Consider the following 20520-nt stretch of genomic DNA (forward strand, 5'->3'; position numbering starts at 1 on the left):
AATCACCCTGAGTTTTAACAGGGAATGAAAAATTTTTTTTTTTTTAACTGAAACTGAAACTAGTTTTTTTTTATTATTATTTTTTTTATTTCCTGATGCTTTATGAGCTTGCTTTCTTGCATCATTTAATTAAAACCCTTTACAACTTACAACTAAAACCCTTTCCATATAGTCATATTACCATTTCCAGTAATATGGCTATATATGTGTATAACGCATATACACCTTCCTCCACTGTCAGAGCTTGTTTAATATAGATGGATACTTGTGGATGAATACTTGTGTATATTAAACAGTAATATAGTACAGTGTATAAGCAGTATCAAATTTTTTTTTGTACTGTTTATTTTCTTATAAAGAATACACGTCAGTTTCCCATGATAACAGCTTTTTTATGGGAGGAAAAGGGGTTGTCATGCCATAGTTCCCCGAAACTTTTTTCCTTATAGCTGTAGGTGCCATTTCCAGTAGTTCATTAAAATCTTCATTTCTAGTAGCTATAAGTGGGCTCTACTGGATATATATATATTTTTTATTATTTTATTTATTTTTATGTAGTTTTCCTGAATCTCTTAGTTTTTAATTCTTTTTTATTATTTTTTTTGTCTTACCCTCTTATCTATAGGTTATAACGTTACAGTCCTTGCATATGGACAGACTGGCTCAGGAAAGACCCACACAATGGGCACTTCTTATACAATGGCTGTAAAAGATGACCCAAATAAACTAGGTATAATACAAAGAGCAGTTCAGGATATATTTGATGAAATTGATCAAAATCCAGATTCAGAATTTCTTGTGAAAGTTTCATTTTTGGAGGTAATACTTTGCATATGAGTTTATGATTCTTTTATAGTGAGCTATTATAATTATGAACATATAACAGTAGAAATTCAGAATTGAAGTTGTATATGATAATAAAGCCATAAAATAAATCAGTTCTAACCAGGTGTTTGAGAAAAAATAAGTAAACAAATAAAACTCTGCATGACTGCATAATTTTAACACAAATATGTGTGTAGATTTAAAAAAATGTTATAGATAGTGTTTGATTTTATAGAGATTAATGGTATGTTCAGTACAAAAGGTTTTTTTAAGATTGATATATCACCAAAAATAGTTGTGAATAGTGAAAATTCATCTCAATTTGAATGAAGTCACTTTAACCCATGCATAGTATGGGTTAAAGTGACTTCATTATAGTATGGGCTTGGTACACCCAGGGTCCTGAGCTGGATATCATTATTCTTCTCCTTCTTGGTGATTCCCTTCTACTTCTGACTCTTGTTCTCTCTCTCTCTCTCTCTCTCTCTCTCTCTCTCTCTCAGAGTAATTCAGAAATTTTTTTTTTCTTTTTTATGGCTGGTACAGCATAAGCCTCAGGATTCCTTGCACCATATAGCTAATAATAATAATAATAATAATAATATAATCTGTCTTGAATTTCTTAAAGGGTTGCAGATTATTCTAGAAATTTCATGGTACTTCCTGTACAACTTCTTCATTGACTGTATAGACAGCAGAACAGGTGAATGTTGGTGATTAAATTATATTCATGAAGTATTGAAGGCTCTGACAGAATGGAACGGGGAGTACTGCAAAATGTCTCGAGAATAATCTGCAGTCTTTTAAGAAGTTGAAGACAGATTACAATCTGTGCTGGTCGAAGTGCTTTAATTTTCATTATTATCCATTTCAATTTACCTGCACACCATGCCACTAAAAGAATAACTAAAATAATTGTGTGTATTATTTGTTTATTTACTTTTATTGTTATTTATAAATATAGAAGCACCCTAATCTGATTAAATCAGTGGGTGGGTTAAGTCCTTTTCAGTCACATGAAAGGCTATGTGCCAGAAGATATTTAATGCTGAAAATCAGATACATGCTTCAGGAGAGTTTCAAAACACATAGCGATTGTTTGTACTGTCCAATTTTTTAACATGACTCGCAGCAAAGAAATGCCAGTTGAGTCATAGAGAAGATTTAAATAGATACAGTAGACTGTCGAAATAGTGGCATGTTGGGATCGGATGTATACATAGAGTGCAGATGTCTTGCGGCGGCGAAAAAAGAAAATGGCATGTCACGTGATTACTGTATTTGTTTATGTTCGCCATTTTCAAAGTGAATTCTTTACTGATATCACGGACTATACCACTGTTTTAATTTCTTTTAAATTAAAAACCCCTCGCTATGGCTCCTAAAGTTAATAAACCTCATACATAGAAGAAAAGAACAACGATATTAAAACTTAGTGACAAGCTTGATATAACCCAAACTATTACATTAGGGTCACCTTGAAATATAATGTCAACTGTCCATGTGTATTGTCTGTAAATTGCATATGTTCTCTGCTCTATTTATCTGTTTTGCTGGGGGGAACCCCAGTTTCTGGGGGGGAAATCTTGCTATCTATTCCTCAGACCCACTAACTCAGGCACGGAGTGAAAAAAGGCCCATAAAAGTTCCTCGCATGTTGATGGGTTTCAAACCAGGGCCTTTTCCACCCCATGGGGGGCGGTGACAATACCACTGTGCTACCCGCACAGACTAAGCTTGACATAATAAAGAAAACAGCACGGTGTAAGCAGGAGTGTATTAATGGCAGAATATAACATTGGATCTTCAACATGTTTATGTTTTTTATCTGCAGTTAGTAAAATTGCATTCTTAATCTCTATTTCTTATTTGGCCTCATTATTTCTGCATTAACTACATTAAAAATAAAACACTCTACATAACGGAAAAATTGAAATACCGGCACCTTGAAACCCCAAAGGTGCCATTATTTTGAAAGTCTACTGTAGTTGACTTTGTAGTTTTTACTGATTTTATGAAGTAACTACTATATATTTTGGGCCCTCGTGGGTAGCACAGTTGGTAGAATCGCTGTCCTCGCTACACTAGGTAGAAAATACTCGAGTTCAAGTACCATCGATGATATGAGGAATTTTTATGGGTCTTTTTCGCAACATGGCTGAGTTAGTTGGTCTCAGATGGGGTAGCATGGTTTTTAACTCCTGGAAACTCGGGTTTTTCATCCAGTAAACAAAATCAACAGCAGAACACATGCAATTTACAGACAGTACAGTAATACCCCGAAGTTACGCGATAGGTGGGTCCGACGAAAATCGCTTAAGTCGAATTCGCGTAAGTCGGGGTACAACTTTGCATATAAATACATATAAATTTTGTTTAATTGGGACCAACGACTAACAAAAACACTAGTTTAGAAGAAAAATATTAATAAAATTGCAATTCTTTATACATATTAATACAAAATATGTATTAAAAAAAATAAATGACTTACGTAAAAAAGTTATTTCGATGTCGATGGCTTCATAAAATCTAACAAATTCATCTGATGACACAGAGACTTCTTTTTTTCATGCAGAATTTCTTCGTAGCAAGCTAATAATTTTTTTATTCCTTGCTTTGTAGTTATAACGCGTTCTTCGTTGTAGTCTATGTTTTCTAAAATTTTTAAGCCCTTTTCAATTGAGCTGAGTCCTGTCAAATTTGCAATTGCCGTGTGCTTTTCGCCGTTCCCTCATTTAGGCCTGTAGCACGTGCAATATCACATGGTCTTTCATTTCGCTCAAAGCGTTTCACAATTTCATATTTTTTCTCTATCGACAGAGGCCGACTGGCCATAAGCCTTACCGGGGAAACCCCGGTGGGCCTGTGTGATTTTGGCCATAAACCATAGTATGAGGCCACTATAAATTTTTGATCCAGTCCGCCTCTGTTTATCGATAATTGCTTTTCTTTTTCTCTCTGAATCTGCAGTGTCTTCACCAGTACGCTTCCTTTTCACACCTTTTAAGTATTTTACTCATTTTTAGGGAATAAAGCACAATTACAAAATGAGGAGGCACGCTTAATACACATAAACAAAGCTGCGCGCATGTAGCAACTGAATAAACAACACCATAAAGGCAGAGATACACTATTAACACCTCACATTTCTAGGGGTTACTACCTTAAAACAATAAAAATCCAGTTGCGTTTCTGTTAGTGGAGTCTGTTATAAACTGGTAGTAAACTCGATCTAATTGCATACCGATAGCTGGAATTGTGTTGGTTTTTACGTTATTATGGTGAAATGTGTTTCCCCTAAAACAAATACGTTTTCAGAATCTTCTCTTCATTCCTATCGTGTTGCGTTCGGTTGGGATGATTCTGCGTTTGACTGCCATTTCTTGTAAACACAAAGGCGAATCGTGCATAAGCCAATTCGGTTCATGTTATATTATAAGATATCATTACCGTATTTATAAATAGTGTATGATCGAATTCGTGTAGTGTAAACACATGTTATACGAGGACTGACTGTATACGGCTCGACCGACACAAACCATTTCTCTCGTGGAAACGATGTAATTTCCGACAAACGTTGAGCACGAATTCGAATGCACACGTATAAATGTGACAGTTGGAATACAAATTCTTGTATATGTGTGCAGTTCATGTGCAGTAAAGTTGAATTTTGTTCATCTTTCGTTCTCACTCTCCGCCATCGCACCGTATATCGATAACATATGAAAAACGATCTTGAAGATAGTGGGCGGAGCAGTGTTGCCAAACAAAAAAAATCAAGAACCGCGTAACTCCGAGTTCGTGTAAGTTGGGGTATTACTGTATGTATGGAGTAATATGGCCATAGTTGCCGATGCTCCTAAAAACCTAATACAACAACAACTATATATTGGTCTGATACAAACACGTGCATGCAGCTGCCAACTCCAGATTTACGATCTAGATCCATCTTTTTTTTTCCCCTCTATTTAATCCTTCCTCATTTCACCAAAGTAATATAGTTGGTGAAAGAGTTTCTCTATCTTTTTTTTTATTAATGAATTGGCTGTCAAGTGTGCTGTGGTAGCATATGATGTAAAATAGAAATGCAGGATAATAGCACTATTCTCTGTTATGCGCAATAATTTCATAGTACCTCTGTAGTGCAATGCTAATTAACAATGTCTTTCAGAAAGATGCCAAAGAAATATGGCATAAAATTTCAGAAAGCATTTGCACAATATTACCCTTGTATTGTAAAATCTGAAAAAGAGCTAGCAAGTTTGTTTGTATTGCCGTATGTAGATGTAATTTTTTTTCAACAAGTAAGAAATGTTGCTTCGCTCCCCTCTGACTTGTGTCACACAAACCTGAATTATATGTTTTTATATTTTAATTTTTTTTAGTGGGGGAACCCCACCCCCTTGTAATAATCAAAAGATGTACAAAAATTATATTATTTTATTATCTAAAAATAAATGAATAAAAAAATTATATATATTTGATTATAAACAATGTTTCTCATCCAATTTTTTTTTTTGTTTTGTTTTTTATTGTTTTTTGATTTGTTTTCTCTTAATACAAAGAGATTTTTAGCTGCCTTCACTCCACTTAATGCAACATACAATTGTCCATGCGAAAAACGTGGTCATGTTAAGTCAACACCAAGCTTAGATAATGTTTGACCTTGACTTTTGTTTATTGTCATACTAAAGCCAATTTCACAGGAAACTGTGTTCGTTGAAAAATTAGGTTATATTTCCCTTTGTTTGAATACATATGAATCTGTGGAATGTATGCTTTTGATCCAGCTCTGTCACCTGTGAGCGCTCACAAACCAAACATTTCTTCTTTATTTTCATTGCATGTAGCAAATTAATAACCATTTCAAATTCCATTTTTTTATATCTTTCTTAAAACCATAACAATTGCATTTACCTTTAATAATTTACACGAGGTAAACCTGAAGACATCAGAAAATAAAGTATTTTGGGTGTTACAGAGTTGTATTCTTCAGCATTACAACTATCTAGCATAATCTTGTGTGGTGAATAAACTATTTTCGATTCTCCTGGAATATTAATTTTGGATAAAATTTTTCCTCCTTTGTTTGAATACATATGTAGTAAACAGTATTATTTGTTGGTGCTAAAATTGCACATTGAAACTTTTCTTCCAAAGGAGTTTCAATACTTCCAAAAATGTCAATAAATTTCCTGAACTGCAAATATTTTCAGGAATCTATTTGATCATTTTCGTCTTTTTCTCAGCCTTTCTATTACTGCCATTATTAACAACATTGCTAGTAGCTGAAGAAACTTTTGAAAAAAAAATTGAATTGTTGCCTTGAGACATGTAGAATTCTGAAATTATAAACACTAAAAAATTAACACCAAAATTAACAATGGCTGAACTGTCAACATTGTGTGACATCATAAGGCTACTAAATGCTCTCAGGTAATGAGTCATCGCTCTGGTATATGCAGCTTAATTTAAGAGTGACGTGCTTAGATGTGTGTGGTCTTTGAGACAGACATGTCAATCACTTTCTTGTAGTATGATGCAATAGCAGTTAGCCCTGTCTTGCAGAAAGCAAAAAGTGTGCACGCGAAAAATGCTGTTTTCCAAAATGTTCTTTTATATATAGATTTCAAGCAGTGAGAAATGTATTGTAATTAATTACCTCTGAACAAATAAGCATAATGACAGAATGAAATGCAAAAATAGATGTTGCATTCCATGGTGACAATGTCATATCTACCAAGTGTTTATTTGCATCTTTTGTCATAGGAAGTAATCTTCCTCTGAGTTGTGCTGCTCACACAGCAAATGGATCAGAAATATGTTTCCCAGTGGTGAATTATAAAAAGTATGGTTGTGGATGAACATACACAACAGGCATTTTTAGCGAAATTGCACAAATAGGGAATGAAGTGGTAGTGATGGTTCTGAAAAATGGACCATTTTTGATTGCTGCTGATGGCAGTAATCAAAGTGGTTCCAAGATGTATCCCACTGTGGTGATCTTTTATAATAATAATAAAAAAAAATCATTAAATCGAAAGAAGCTTGCTCTCAGTGTCAAAATTGGAAGATGACTCCACATAGCATCACATTAGACATCATCTTCTGGACAACTCAAAAGCATGTGGTATTCCTTTAAAAACTAGCTTGGCACTTGGCGTTGATAATGCATCTGTTATGGTAGGCCTAAAAGCTGTAGTAGCAAGGATATTAAAAGAGGAGATTGAGCACTTGGTGGTAATTGGCTGTCCTTGTTATCTTATTAATTTGTGTATTGAAAAGGGATCTGCTTGCCTTCCTATGAAAATGTATGAATATTTGGTCAAAATTTACTATCTAGAAAGTACTAAAAAGGAAGGATTGTTCTTAACAATTTCAATTGATGCATGCCACTGAAGTAAAAAAGATTTTGAAGCATTGTCTGTACCTGTTCGCTTTCTTTGGTTAAAAGTGTAACTGTACTTTTAAAACAGTGGCAACCTTTGAGAAGTCTGTTTAAAGAAGAGGTTAGAAGCAGTGGAAAGAGCAATATGAGCACTTTTCAGGATAACCAAATTGAAAAGTACTAGTCACTAGTGAGTGACACTGATTCATTTTGAAATCCAGTTAGCATTCCAAAAGTTTTGAATGAAGGCAAATTGATGAACTTGAGAAAAAAAGAACTGAATTGCAAACATCTTGTAAAAGTAATCCTAAGCAGGCCAAGAAAGTTGATAATTCTAGGCACATTATCCTCACTCTTGTAGAAAGTATTGTTTCTCTCTTCTGGCTTAAATAAAGCAGTTTGCTTGTTTCTTTTCAATGTTATGCCAATGTTTAAAAATCTGACTAGAGCTCTTCAACCCACTGTACATCATATCTCTGTATCGAAACCATTACTCCTAGATATGGTGAAGAATGTCATTTTCAAATTATTTTATGAACAGTTTTTGAAGCTTCTACTTCCATTTTGAAAATTGATTACCATAGCAGGCTAAACCAGAAGGTTGACTGTGACTTAGTTATAGGCCTTTCTTTTATATAGGTTGTGGAGGGGCTAAAACAAGAGGATCACTTTCAAATTTGAAAATTTTTTGTGGACACGTCTCTAGTACATTTTATTATCGGGTTTAGTTAATGGTCTGGAAATTTTTAATAATGACCTCTGTATGCCCAACTTGCTCAAAATTGATGAAATAGAGTGATTTCACCACCATTCTAATTCAAATTTGGATTTTACCAAAAAGTTTACACTTGTATATAAGTTTCAGTATGGAGAATTTTAACATCTTTGATGGATATAATATGGCTACCTGAAATCTGTAAAATTTCATGATCGAGGTGTTATAATATAATTAGCAATTAATTATATAATAGCATGTAGTGTAAGCAGGTGGCCAGGAAGGTACACATCTTATCAGTTGCATTGAGCTTCTTGAAAGGGTCCAAAGACTGGCTATTTCTCTGGCTAGAAATAGCACAGGGTTATCTGTATGAGGAGAGACTTTGAAGATGTGGATTGCAGAACTTGGAAACCAGGCATCTGGTTTGAGAAAAGTTTGATTGAGATGCATAGATCACTGAGAAGAGAGGACAAAGTAGATGATGATTTTTTTCAAAATAATGTGGGGCACAAAAGTTGGGAGAGGGACATAAATACAAACTGTTGACCAATAGAAGGACTTCAAGAAGTTTATATTTAGTCAGCATGTCGTTGACCACTAGAATAAATTGCCTTTATGGGCAAGGTAAAATTTAAAATTTAAAAATCTGGTAAAATTTAAAGGGTGACTGGATCTGTATATTCTCATGGTGCAGAGAGTATGTTGAGAGTAGATACAGGATGCAACAAATGCCAGGCTTCCTTTTGTATTTTGCTTATACTAATACTATAAATGTTTGAGTAAATATCCATGCTAAAGACCAAATGAAAATCATTCAGGCAATATGTAAAAAAGTAGTCACACATTTTACAAAATATTATTTTCCTACTTTCAAATGATATGTATTCTTTTAGATATACAAAGAAGATGTATTTGATCTACTCTGCAAAAGCAAAGAGCCAATGTCCATTCGTGAGGATTGTCATGGTGGAATACAGGTATGGATATTGAAACAGTATGAATATATAACTGTAATAGAGAATTTTGGATATATTATATACCGTATTTCCCCATGTATAAACGCACCTTAATTTTGGGGCCCGAAATTTGAAAAAAAAAAAAAAAAAAAAATGTATTACATAAAGTTATTGAACTCAAGTTTTATTCATCATAAAATTCATACAACTCCTCATCACTGTCAAAACTCCCATCCATTAGCTTGTCCTCATCTGTGTCTGATGACGAATAACTGTCTTCATATATTGCCTCGTCCTCAGTTCCATCTATGGCATTTGAAATGTCACACTTCTTAAATGACTTGACAATGATCTCAATCTTGATATTATCCCAGGATCTTTTCACCCAGGTATAAACTTCTCCTATAGTTGGTTTCTTCACTCTTCCTGCTGGTGTCAAATTGTCCCCAGAAGACTTCATCCATTGGTTCCATTCATCTCTCATGGCAGCTTTGAAGGGTTTGTTAATGCTGACATCAAGTTGTTGGAGCTGGGATGTCAAGCCTCCAGGTATGACGGCAAGTTTTGTTTTTTGCTCTGCAGCAATCTTCGTTGTGTTTTTTGTTATGTGTGCCCTGAACTGATCAAACACCAATAGTGCAGGTTTGCGTAAGAGCCCACCTGGTCTTCTGCTCCAAACTTTCTCAAACCAGATATTCATCCCATCCTGATCCATCTAACCCTTGTCATGAACGTGGACAATCATGCCAAATGAAGACATTCCTCGAGGAATGTCTTCATTTGGCATTGCTTTGCTTTTGAAAATCAGCATAGGAGGCAGCTTGATTCCATCAGCACAATAAGCTAGAACAACTGTATAATGGCTCTTTTCATGTCCACTTGTCTTCACAGTTAGTTTTCACCCCTTCTTATCAACAATTCTGTTATTTGGGACATCAAATTGAAGGGGGACTTCGTCCATATTTGCAATCTGTCCCAACTCAAACTGATGTGTCTTCCAACATTGAATGACAAAACGATGAAATTCAAGGACCTTCTGCTCATAGCTTTCAGGCATCTTTTGAGCAAGTCTGGTGCATGTATGTATGCTTAGTCCATTCCATTTCATGAACCTGAAGCACCAATTGTGTCCTCCTTTGAAATCAGTAACTTCTTTTTCATCAGCAATTCTTCATGCTGAACCATCTTTTTGGACACAGGAATTCCAATTGCCCTTTGCTCTTCAATCCATATCTTCAATTTCCTTTCTAAATCAGGCCATTTTGCCGACTTGCCTCTCATGGCCTTCTTCTGCCGTGGCGTTTTCAGTAGGGTTTCTTCTTCCTGTAGCCAGTCTCGGATTGTTTTCTCAGTTGGAGGAGCAAACTTACGTTCAGCAGCACGCTTTCCATTCACTTTTGCAAACTGGATCACTTTTAACTTGAATTCAGCACTGTACGAAAATCTTTTCTGAGCCATTTCTGGGCAGAACGTGGCAAAACGTAACCTAATATACTGGTAACAAGCGCAAAACAATGAGCGCAAATACAACAAGCGCAAAAAAGCGGGAAATGCAAGTAAAAAAATCTACAACCAACCACTGTATAAGACACGCCCAGTTTTTAGACCCCAAATTTTTCGAAAAAGGGTGCGTCTTATACATGGGGAAATACGGTAATTTTCAAGATCTCTGCTGTTTGCATTAGTTTCCATTGGTGTGGATGTATATTTATGTAATAATGTTAAATCTGTTGAAGGATATCAGAAAAAGACAGTACTGATATCCTTTTCTGATAACCTTGAAGTATGAATATGAATTTAAGTAAAAAAAAAAAAAAATAATGTTATTTATACGAAGGGGATATCAAGAAGTCATACCCTGACCTAGATAAAACATCAGTAGGAAGATGCCATTTTTAATATAAGTTGTCTACGTATTCAATAACTCACTTGTGAAATTTCATCTCATGGGTGATCATACACCAGCAGTGGAGCCCGGAATATGAGGAAGGATGCTATGGTTGACAAAGTGAAGTATCGAGCAGTGATCAAGTTCCTGCATTTGCAGAGCAAGAAAGCGCAGGAAATTGTCAAAGAAATGAAAGCTGTGTATAGGCAGAATTGTCCATCGTATGACACTAAAAAAAAAAAAAAAACGTGGAAATGGGAGTTCCAGTTTGGTTGTACAAGTGTCTTTGACAAGCCAAGAGAAGGAAGGAAGGCCATCAGCATCCACAGACAGTGAGACGGTTGCAAAGGTTGAGCACCTGGTGCTGAGTGACAGATGTGTGACAATTCATTTCATTGCATATGCAGTGGGAATTAGTTATAGGTCTGCTTACAGCATTTTAGATGACCATCTGCACATGTCTAAGGTCTCTGCACGATTGGTTCCAAGATTGCTGACCCCTTGACAAAACAAAGTCGAATGCAATGTTCTTGCCAATTGTTGGATTTGTGTAATGCAGATGTTGAGAACTTTTTTGATCGATTGGTGACAAATGACGAATGCTGGGTGTACAATGAAGTGAATGTTGCTTTGATTAATCTCAGGAGGTCATTAATGAAATGGAATTGTGGTTTCAGGCAAAAAGTGTGGACTTCTATGATCAAGGTATTAAACAACTGATCCATAGATGGTAGAAATGTGTTACTATACATGGAGAGTACACAGAAAGGGATTAAACTTCCTGTGAAGTTTCACCTTTCTAGGGCTATTATTTTTAGGTAAGGGTACAAACTTTTTGATAGCCCCTCATACCTTTGTACACTTAAGTGCTTGTTTTACAAATATTCACTTAACAGATTTTTGTGTTAGCACATTTGAAAAATGAATATTCCTTTTTTTGGTGTATGCAGGGAATATCTGCTAAAATAAAAGATGCCATGCAGTGTGTGTTGCCAGATCTGCCTGTGTTTGATACCCTGAATCTGACATGCTGTCAGACAATCAAAGGATAATGAGGTTAATAAGATCAGTGTCGCAGCTGGTGGCAACAAATGAAAGCATTATTGCTGTCATTGACGAGAGAGAATTTTTGTTTTATATGTCTACATGTACTGTATATTTACTTTTCTTTACTGTTATTTATAGCTGTATGCACTTCTCAAGGTACCATATCTCCAATTGCTACCTTTAAATTAAGGGGAAATTCATTTTCATTTAGTGAACAACTTTCAAGGAATGTATCTCTAATGTAAATTGAGGAATTGCCGCATTTGGATCTACACAATGATACAAAATTACATCAGTTATTGTTAAAGACCACATTTCTTCCAAGAAGGATGTTATTCATTCTGTCTTATCATCCTATTTTTATTCTAATGCAAGTTAGAAGAAAAATAGGATGGTAAAGCCAGCTTTATCGTTAGCTGAGGGTGCAATAGAACCATCAGAAATGGAAATACAGAGGGACAATTGCTTGCCAATAGTATTGGCACGAGACAGACAGCTAACTACCACTTGTACAAGACAGCTTTTCTACTCTTAGCCTGTTCAAAATCAAGTTTGAATTGATTGATAATTGTTTTGAGCTTTAGTATACACAGAAAATTAAGCTAGAGATTTGGATACAAGCCAATTGTGATATACATGATAATCTTGAACAGCTTTAACATGTTTATTGGAAACAAGATTTATGTGAGAGATGAGATTGTGGGGTGGAATGTGGAATAAAAAGATTTTGTTCTTACAAGAATAATTTCACCAACATGATCTGAGCAAAAATTAGGATCAGAAAATTTAAAACACTAATCCAACTAAGGAAAACAGAAATAAGAGTGGCTCCGTTGTAGAAGAAATCATCACCAAATTGCGATCGAAGGTACCTAGAGGACCACTAACGCTGTGCTACTTTGTTGTGTTGCAGAGGAAAAGATCAAGACTGTCGTGTGTGTGTGTTTAGGAAATTTTGTACATAAATGCTTTAAAATATTAATTTATTCTTACTTTGGCTCTCTAATATTAGAGTAAAATTATTGTCAAAAATAAAATCATAATTTTAAAAAAAGGTTGTAAAAAACATTTTTTTTTTATAAAAAATATGTATGTAAATAAAACTCATTTTTTTTTTTTCCTGAATAATAATATCTTCAACATTTAATTATTTATCATCTGATTTTATTTTTTTATCCACTCAGGATCTGAATGAGAGAAATGCTTTAGCTTTTATAAGCCCAAATTGGTCAACTGAAGTCAACATTTCTCCTCTTCCAATTGTAAAAGCTAGTTTCGTTCTGCCACATTGTGTGAGACAACCTTCAAAATGTGGGTTATAACAAGTTTATCTTCCAAACATATTTCTTTATATATGTCTAGCTAAGAAATTGGAGCACAGTTAAATCAGTGGCATAGTCAAAATTTTTTTCAGGATGAGGGGTCAAATGTTAGAAATGTCTCGTTTTTTTTATAATTATTAGAAGTGATACTTGATTGGAAGTTTTTTTAAACATGCATATGCATTATCACAGTAGAAAGCTCTTTATGAACAAAGCTACAATATTAATTACAAAAAAAGGTGCCCTCCCCAAATGTTCTGAGTTCCGCTGTCCTCTGATGAAAGGAAGATGGCCCTGGGAAAAGGGAAGGGGGTAAAAGATTGTTCATTTGTGATGTATGTTATAATCGATGAAAACTGTGGGATTCACTGAAACCAAATTTTGTGCAGGTTCATACTTTAACACATTCACTGCATCATGGCACAAATATGTGGCATCATGTTTTTATAATCTACTTGGAAGGAAAACTACCTGACTTTTAGAGCTTTCTCATTTCATCTGATTTGACAGAAAAAAACAGGATATTTTTGTTAAACAGCCTTCACCAAGGGTGAACTAATTCAGTCATAGTGAGAAGAAAGCCTAAAAACAAAAGTATAAGCTCTTCTGAGAAGGGGGGAGAGGATATAACCTGGTATATCCAAAACTGTGTTGTAACAAGAAACAATATTTTGCAATTGCATTATATACAAGGTGCCCAAAAAACCCCTCTATTATTAGAAATGTCCATACAAAAAATAATTCAAAAATTTGTTTTCCATGTACTTCACAGATCACTGGTTCAAAGGCAGCACCACAGTAGGAGATAAAACAAAATGCTACTGTTTGAGTGAAGATGCAATGTGTTTTGTGGCTTGCTGTTACAAATTCACTGATTCAGATTCAACATAATATATCAGATGTTTAGGAAGGATCCACCAAGTGTTCCTACCTTTTATATGTGAATAGAAAAGTTCAAGAGAAAAGTTTACTGCATGATAACAGTAGGGGAACAGCATCAAACGTCTGTTGAAGTTCAGGAGAAGATTTGTACTGCATTCCATGGAAGCCCAAAAAAGACAGTTCAACGTGCTTAAGAGAACTTCAAATTCTGAAATTGGCAAAACATACTGTCATTCATAAAAGGCTTCAGTTATAAAATTCAATCTAATTGAAGAATAAGAAGAGAGCAATTTCCTACAAAAAAAATGTGCTTTGCCAATGAAGCAATTTTTCATGTTTCAGGACTCTTGACATACCATTGGCATATAGGTGTCTGAGAACTCATATGCAAAAAATTCTTGATAGTCCACAGTATGTGGTGAAACTTTGTCACGATCAGATTGTTTTCCTTTTTTTTTTTCCACCATCTGAAAAGTCAATTAATAGAACAATGTATCTTCTGGAGGAATATCAGCCAGATCTTTTTTTAAAGAGGATGGGGCTCTGCCTCATTGATGCCTTTTTACTGAATTTTCCGAATTGGTTGTGGTAGACCGAATGACTAGCCATCTCATTTAAGGTATTCATAACAACAGTTCCCGATTTGCTAAAGTTAAAGACAAGAAAAATTGAAGCAATTTTTTCAATTTCACCTGAAATGCTAAGCAGTGTGTGATGGGAGATTCGAGTACAGATTTGACAAGCTCAGAGCTACAAGAAGGGCACATGTTTGAGTGTTGATGTATTTAAAACTATTTGTAATTGTGAAAACAGTTGATGTATATGTGAATCTTTTCAGAAGTTATAGACGGTTCCAAAAGGGATTTTTTTTTTTTTTTTTTTTTTTAAACACCCTGTACTTCCACTTACAAAAATAGATTTCAGTTTTAAAGTACTGTTTTTTTTTATATATCTTGAATTATGAATTTATGAATTTCTGCCCTAGGTTGTTGGACTTACAGAACAGCCTGTTAGAACACATGAAGAAACAATGGCGCTTTTGGAACAAGGGTCCCTCTCTCGAACAACTGCCTCTACAGCTATGAATTCTCGTTCTTCAAGGTCACATGCAATATTTAGCATCATTTTTGAACAAAGAAGCAAGGGTGAAAATGGGGAGCTGGTTCGTTCAAAATTTCACTTGGTTGATTTAGCTGGTTCAGAAAGAGCTAAGAAAACTGGTGCTCTTGGAGAACGTTTTAAAGAAGGTAAATAAATTATTTACTTGTTGGTGTACTAATTTTTGATTTTCTCTTTTTGAATCACTAAAGTAATAGAGCATCCTATTCCTTTTAATCCTTTAATCTCACATGCTTATGAGGCTTTCACTCTGAATAGTCTCTCCAAGAAGGGCGTTGTATATTTGTAATGCAGTACCACCTTCAGACAGTTTGTTTATTCATTATTGCCCTCTCTAGTGAGTGGCTCGACGATTCTCTCAAAATATCGTGTGCCTGGTTCTTTGCCAGTAATCTAACTGATCTGTGTCGGGGTTTTAGTGGCAATGTTATTGCTTGTGAGGAATGCTTGCTTGGCTGAAAACTGGAGGGTTGCTGCCAGTGCAGCCCTTCCTTTTTCCCATCAAGAGTTAAATGTCGGAGAATGATATATGAGCAGTGCTTTTTTTGGGAAGGTATGCCGTGCTAGCCTTTATTAACAGTGACATTTGGATGCAGTATACTTCGAAAAATATTCCGCAAATTTTTTTAACATGTTTACCTACTATTCAAATAAGCTTAAAGTTATTTAACTAAATTTGCATTTCTCACCGTCTATTGTTAAGATATTTTCTATATAAAACTTTATAACCATTTTTAGAATTCTAAAGTACTCAGTCGGACCTCTGTTTAACGAACTCCTTTTATAGCGAAATTTTTTGAATTTCCCTTGGAAGTTACATTTAAAATAGTTTCCATTGAGTGAAGAAAATTTTTATATAAAGAACGGATTAGGACAGACTTAACTTGGTACTCATTGTTCGCATTTCTGGCCTTCGGGCAATTTAGGCAATTAGTGCTGCTGCACGAATTAAGAAAGCTAATGGGATTACCATTCTACAACTTAGGGATACTCATAACACCTATCCGACCACCTGTCCCACATACTGAGAAGTCGTGCTGGTTACCAGTGAGCAGATCAAGGGGTATTCCCGATGTTGACATTGGGCTTTGGTTGACCTTCTACTGCAGTGGTGTTCAGCCTTTTCCCCTGGGTCAGGCTAGCAACCTCTCACCCACTCTCGTTTTTTTTTTTTTTTTTTTTTCCCTTGCAATTTATCCTGGACAGGGACGAAAGAGGAGTGGGACTCCCCTGGGCCGGAGGAGTCCCACTCTTTCGTCCTTCCCCTCTTCACCTGACTCTAGTTTTCTTTTCCTCCCTGGGGAACGAGTTTCCTAGGGAGGAGGGCAACCAGATAGCAGGGGGAGGCTTTGCCTTCCTGCAGCTAGGGATGACTACCTGGAGACAGAAAGTCCAGGTGATCGCTGCTTCCAGGTAGCCAAAAGGCCAATAAAAAACATTACACTACAGAACACACACACAAGCTCACAGACAAAATTTTTCTGTCCTATCACTTTCTCCCATGTGGGATTAAAACTTTTTTTTTTTTTTTCTCTCTCTGCTTCCTTTTCCCCTATCCCAGTTCAACCAGTTGGAATTTTTTTTTTTATTATTATTACATGATGCACACTGGCCTTACCTTGACAGAGTCTGTAAAATCTGAACAGAGCAACGAGGCGGAGATTAACTTCTGTTCTAGGAGCTGCGCATACAAAAACACAAATACAATTTTTCCGTAGAGGGGCCATATTAAAAAAAAAATCAAAATTAGATTTCTTTCGTGGACCGCACTGAGTGAGAGAAAAATTAGTGTTACATTTTCCATATCTTGTTTACATATGAGAGAAAAATTTAAAATATTCGGAAATTTTATTAAGTACATACACAATTACATTTACTGAATAAAACATTTAATGAGAAAACTTTTTGATAATTAACAAAATTTTAAATTCTGTTTTAGCTTACTTTCCGTGCAGGCTGTAGGTTGGACACCACTGTGAATCAGTTGTAAGCGCATTTCGAGAATTAGGAGAGAGTGGCTTTCTTTTACACCAAAAATAATCATCAGTTGTTTTGCGGAAGTGCATTAAAGTCTGCATAGTGTGTCAGATGACAACTTAATAAAAATTTGGAATATTCTACAAAAACTTTATTATGAAATTATTTTTACTTATTACTTATTTTACACACATTTTACTTAAAATATATACTTAAATAATAAACTGCGTTAATATACTTAATTTGTTGTTCTTAATCCAAAAACATTACTATAAAGTAATAATATCAGGAAATAATTTTTTAGAGTACTATACTTTTCATGTCCTTTTAATTTTCAATTTTTCCTGACAGCAAAGAATGAGTACCGGCAGCTATTTTTTTTATAAAAAAAAGCACTGCATATAAGTAAACTTAAGTGGCTCACTGTTACTTCATGCATAGTCTATCAGTGTCAAGAGAGGGTGGGGAAGTAGTTCTGCTGGATGCACTGTTTAAGTTTAAAGGCTATTTTGAAATTTCTGCGTTGCCTTTTGAAAATGGAAATTTATTGTGACTAAAGGTTGACACTAGTAATAATCATAATCAAATGATTAATAATTGATTATAAGCATATTAGTTGATTATGAAATAAACAACAACCCATAATGATCGATTATGATATTTTCATAATCAGTTATATGCAAATTGGTTCATTATAAAATTGACAACAATAGTGACCAAGCAAAAGTATTTCCCGTATCTCTTGCTGTGTGTAATAGGCGCCTCCGTAGCCAGGTGGGAAGGAGCAGCAGTGCGTAGCACACGCTTCTTGATTAGACCGGGGTTCGAGCCCGTCACCACCAAATACGGAGGATGCGGAAAGGTTAAGGAATGACCACCGCATATCCTGGAGCAATATGGCCTTAGTTGCTAATGCTCCTAAAAACCAAACAACAACAACAACAACAGCTGTGTGTAATGAAATGGAGCTATTGGACAAGTAGCAGCAGCAGCACTTTATCTTTAGTTTTGTTAACATTGGATCAAACCCCTCTGCTCTCTTTTTTTTTTTTCTTCTTGTCTGTCTGTTTTGTAATCACTTAATTTGCATATAATCATTTCCACGATGACTCTTGATTATGCCCATCATTGGTTGACAGTTCTGTTTCTTTATAACTGGAAAATTTACTTCAATTTTTTTTTTTTGCAATTTACGGTGAGTGTGCCAGTGTTCTTTAGAAGGACAAAGAAGTGTTCTCCAACCAACAGGTTTCAAGGGACAAAACAGGTTTGTCCTACAGAGGAAAACATTAATACATTATTTTTATGTTCCTTAATACTAATGTGAAGCCCATAATATATATTTCCATAATTGGTAATATATATATATATATATATACAGGGTGTTTCAAAAATGATGGTCAGTTATTTAAAGGTGAAAAGTAAAAACTGAAATAAGCAAAAAAGTCCCAGTGAACATTGGGCCGCAAATGAACCGTTTTCGAGATAATGCACGTTTCTGTTAAGATCCGCCACTGACTATAGGAGCACTAGTTTAGCAAAAAGCTGTGAATCCTTTGCTAAGGGTGGTTTTATCAAACATTTTTAATTTTTGGTTTCAACACCACAGGATTTTACAGATGTTACAGGATATTCTTTCTAACACCCTTTCCTCAACATCAGGTGTTATGCTTCAGGGCCAACCTGCTCGTACTCCATGTGCGAAGCATCCATGTTCTCTAAGGCGTTGATGTACACTGATGAATGTTTTCAGCATCACAACATCCACAAGAAAGAGGACTAAAATAAATAACGCCATAATTGAATATGCTCTTCATAATTGAATCTTAACGTTAAACATGGATTTAGCTTTTCAGATTATTTATGTGAAATGTAAATAGATAACTATAATTGGGTAAGCATAGCTGGACAAGAACTGGTGATGAGTGTGCTGGATGCAGCATCAGAATGGAAGTGGAATTTTACAATGTTGCAGTGGGTGCAGCATTGGACCTAGAATTAGAAATATTATAATTCTGATTTGGGGTCTTCACTGTAAGGTTTTGTTTTATATTTAAATTTAATAAATCTAAGTATAAAATGTTTTATTTTTTGTTTAGTAGTTTTAATTATAAATTAAATTGTAAATATAATTTATTGACTACTATAATATTCCAGTTATTTAAAAGTTCCTCTCTCAAATTTTCAGGTGTGAATATCAATCGTGGGCTGTTAGCCTTAGGAAATGTAATTAGTGCATTATGTGATGAAAGTAGTCACATTCCTTATAGAGATTCTAAGCTTACCCGTCTACTTCAAGGTTAGTATTTAAATAAAATATGCAGTGATTTAATGTGTTGGTCAGTTATTAGGAATTGATATTTTTTTCTTGTGAATTCGAGCAAATTTACTCCTGGGAGGAATAAATTTGTTCAAACCCATCAAAAGGGTTTCTTTTCACTCATTGCAGATGTTCAGGTGATACACTCTTGTTACTCCTTTCATCTGTTGAGGTATCCAGTTCTGTTTGAAACAGCTCTAAATTCCATTTAAAACAATTAGTATACATTAGCTGTTTCTTTTATCTCATAATTTTACAGCATCATGATGAATGCTCTTATGTGAAATGAATAGGGGGGATTAAAATTTGATTTTTGTTCGCATGTTTTTTTTTGGAAGCCTTGTCTGAATGTCATGTTTAATTGTTTTTTTTAAAAATAAATTTATGATTTTATCTTTTCCTCATGTTCAAGCAGTTTTAACATAGAAAGATGAAATTCACATGGTAGACTTCCAAAATAGATTGTAAAATGAACTTTTGGACCCCGTGAAATGGGAGGCACTTTTAGAGTAAAATGAATTTCTTTAAATTTAACAAAAATATAAAGAAACATTAGTTTACATGGAGAGGAGAGGTAAAATTTACAGGAAGATAAGAGTGGTATATTGGAATCTATAGGATAAAGAGTGCAAGAATGGAACCATTTTTATATTATATTTACATGTTCATAAATATTGCAAGGAATAAAAAATAATAAAATCCCTTATGAGGTTGAGAATAAGATACATTATATTCTAGCAGCCATCAACCAAACAAGGGTTGGAAATGTAAACATTTAACAAGATTTTAGGAAGATAATTAAAGTCTGCTCTTGTATAAAGTGAATGAAGTAATTGAAGAAAGAAGGACAACTATAAAATGTCAGTGAGACATTGTCTGCTCCCAGACAAATTTATTATAAATAAATTATAAAAGAGAATATTTGGAAGTGAAAAACCCCAGAGAACCAGCAAGAGGATATGTCTCCTTTACTAGACTTAAGTTCTCACAAATTGAAATGAATTTTGAAAAGAAATGACCTAATGGAGTAGAAACTGGGTTCTGTAACCTATATTAAAGGAAATGAATAAGAAAATTT

General features: G+C 34.7%; 1 protein-coding gene across 1 annotated transcript in view; it reads left to right on the forward strand.

The window, feature by feature from the left end:
• Nucleotides 1-20520, forward strand: part of Klp3A (kinesin-like protein 3A) — a 188479-nt gene that overhangs the window by 18336 nt on the left and 149623 nt on the right. The window contains exons 2-5 of the mRNA XM_090380432.1: nt 626-819; nt 8825-8908; nt 15012-15273; nt 19311-19421. Coding sequence (XP_090236558.1) covers nt 626-819; nt 8825-8908; nt 15012-15273; nt 19311-19421 — 651 coding nt within the window. The remainder of the gene's footprint in view (nt 1-625; nt 820-8824; nt 8909-15011; nt 15274-19310; nt 19422-20520) is intronic.

This window comes from Mastigoproctus giganteus, chromosome 8, assembly GCF_048544385.1.
Source record: "Mastigoproctus giganteus isolate SK-2022 chromosome 8, ASM4854438v1, whole genome shotgun sequence".
NCBI classification, from domain to species: Eukaryota; Metazoa; Arthropoda; class Arachnida; order Uropygi; family Thelyphonidae; genus Mastigoproctus; species Mastigoproctus giganteus.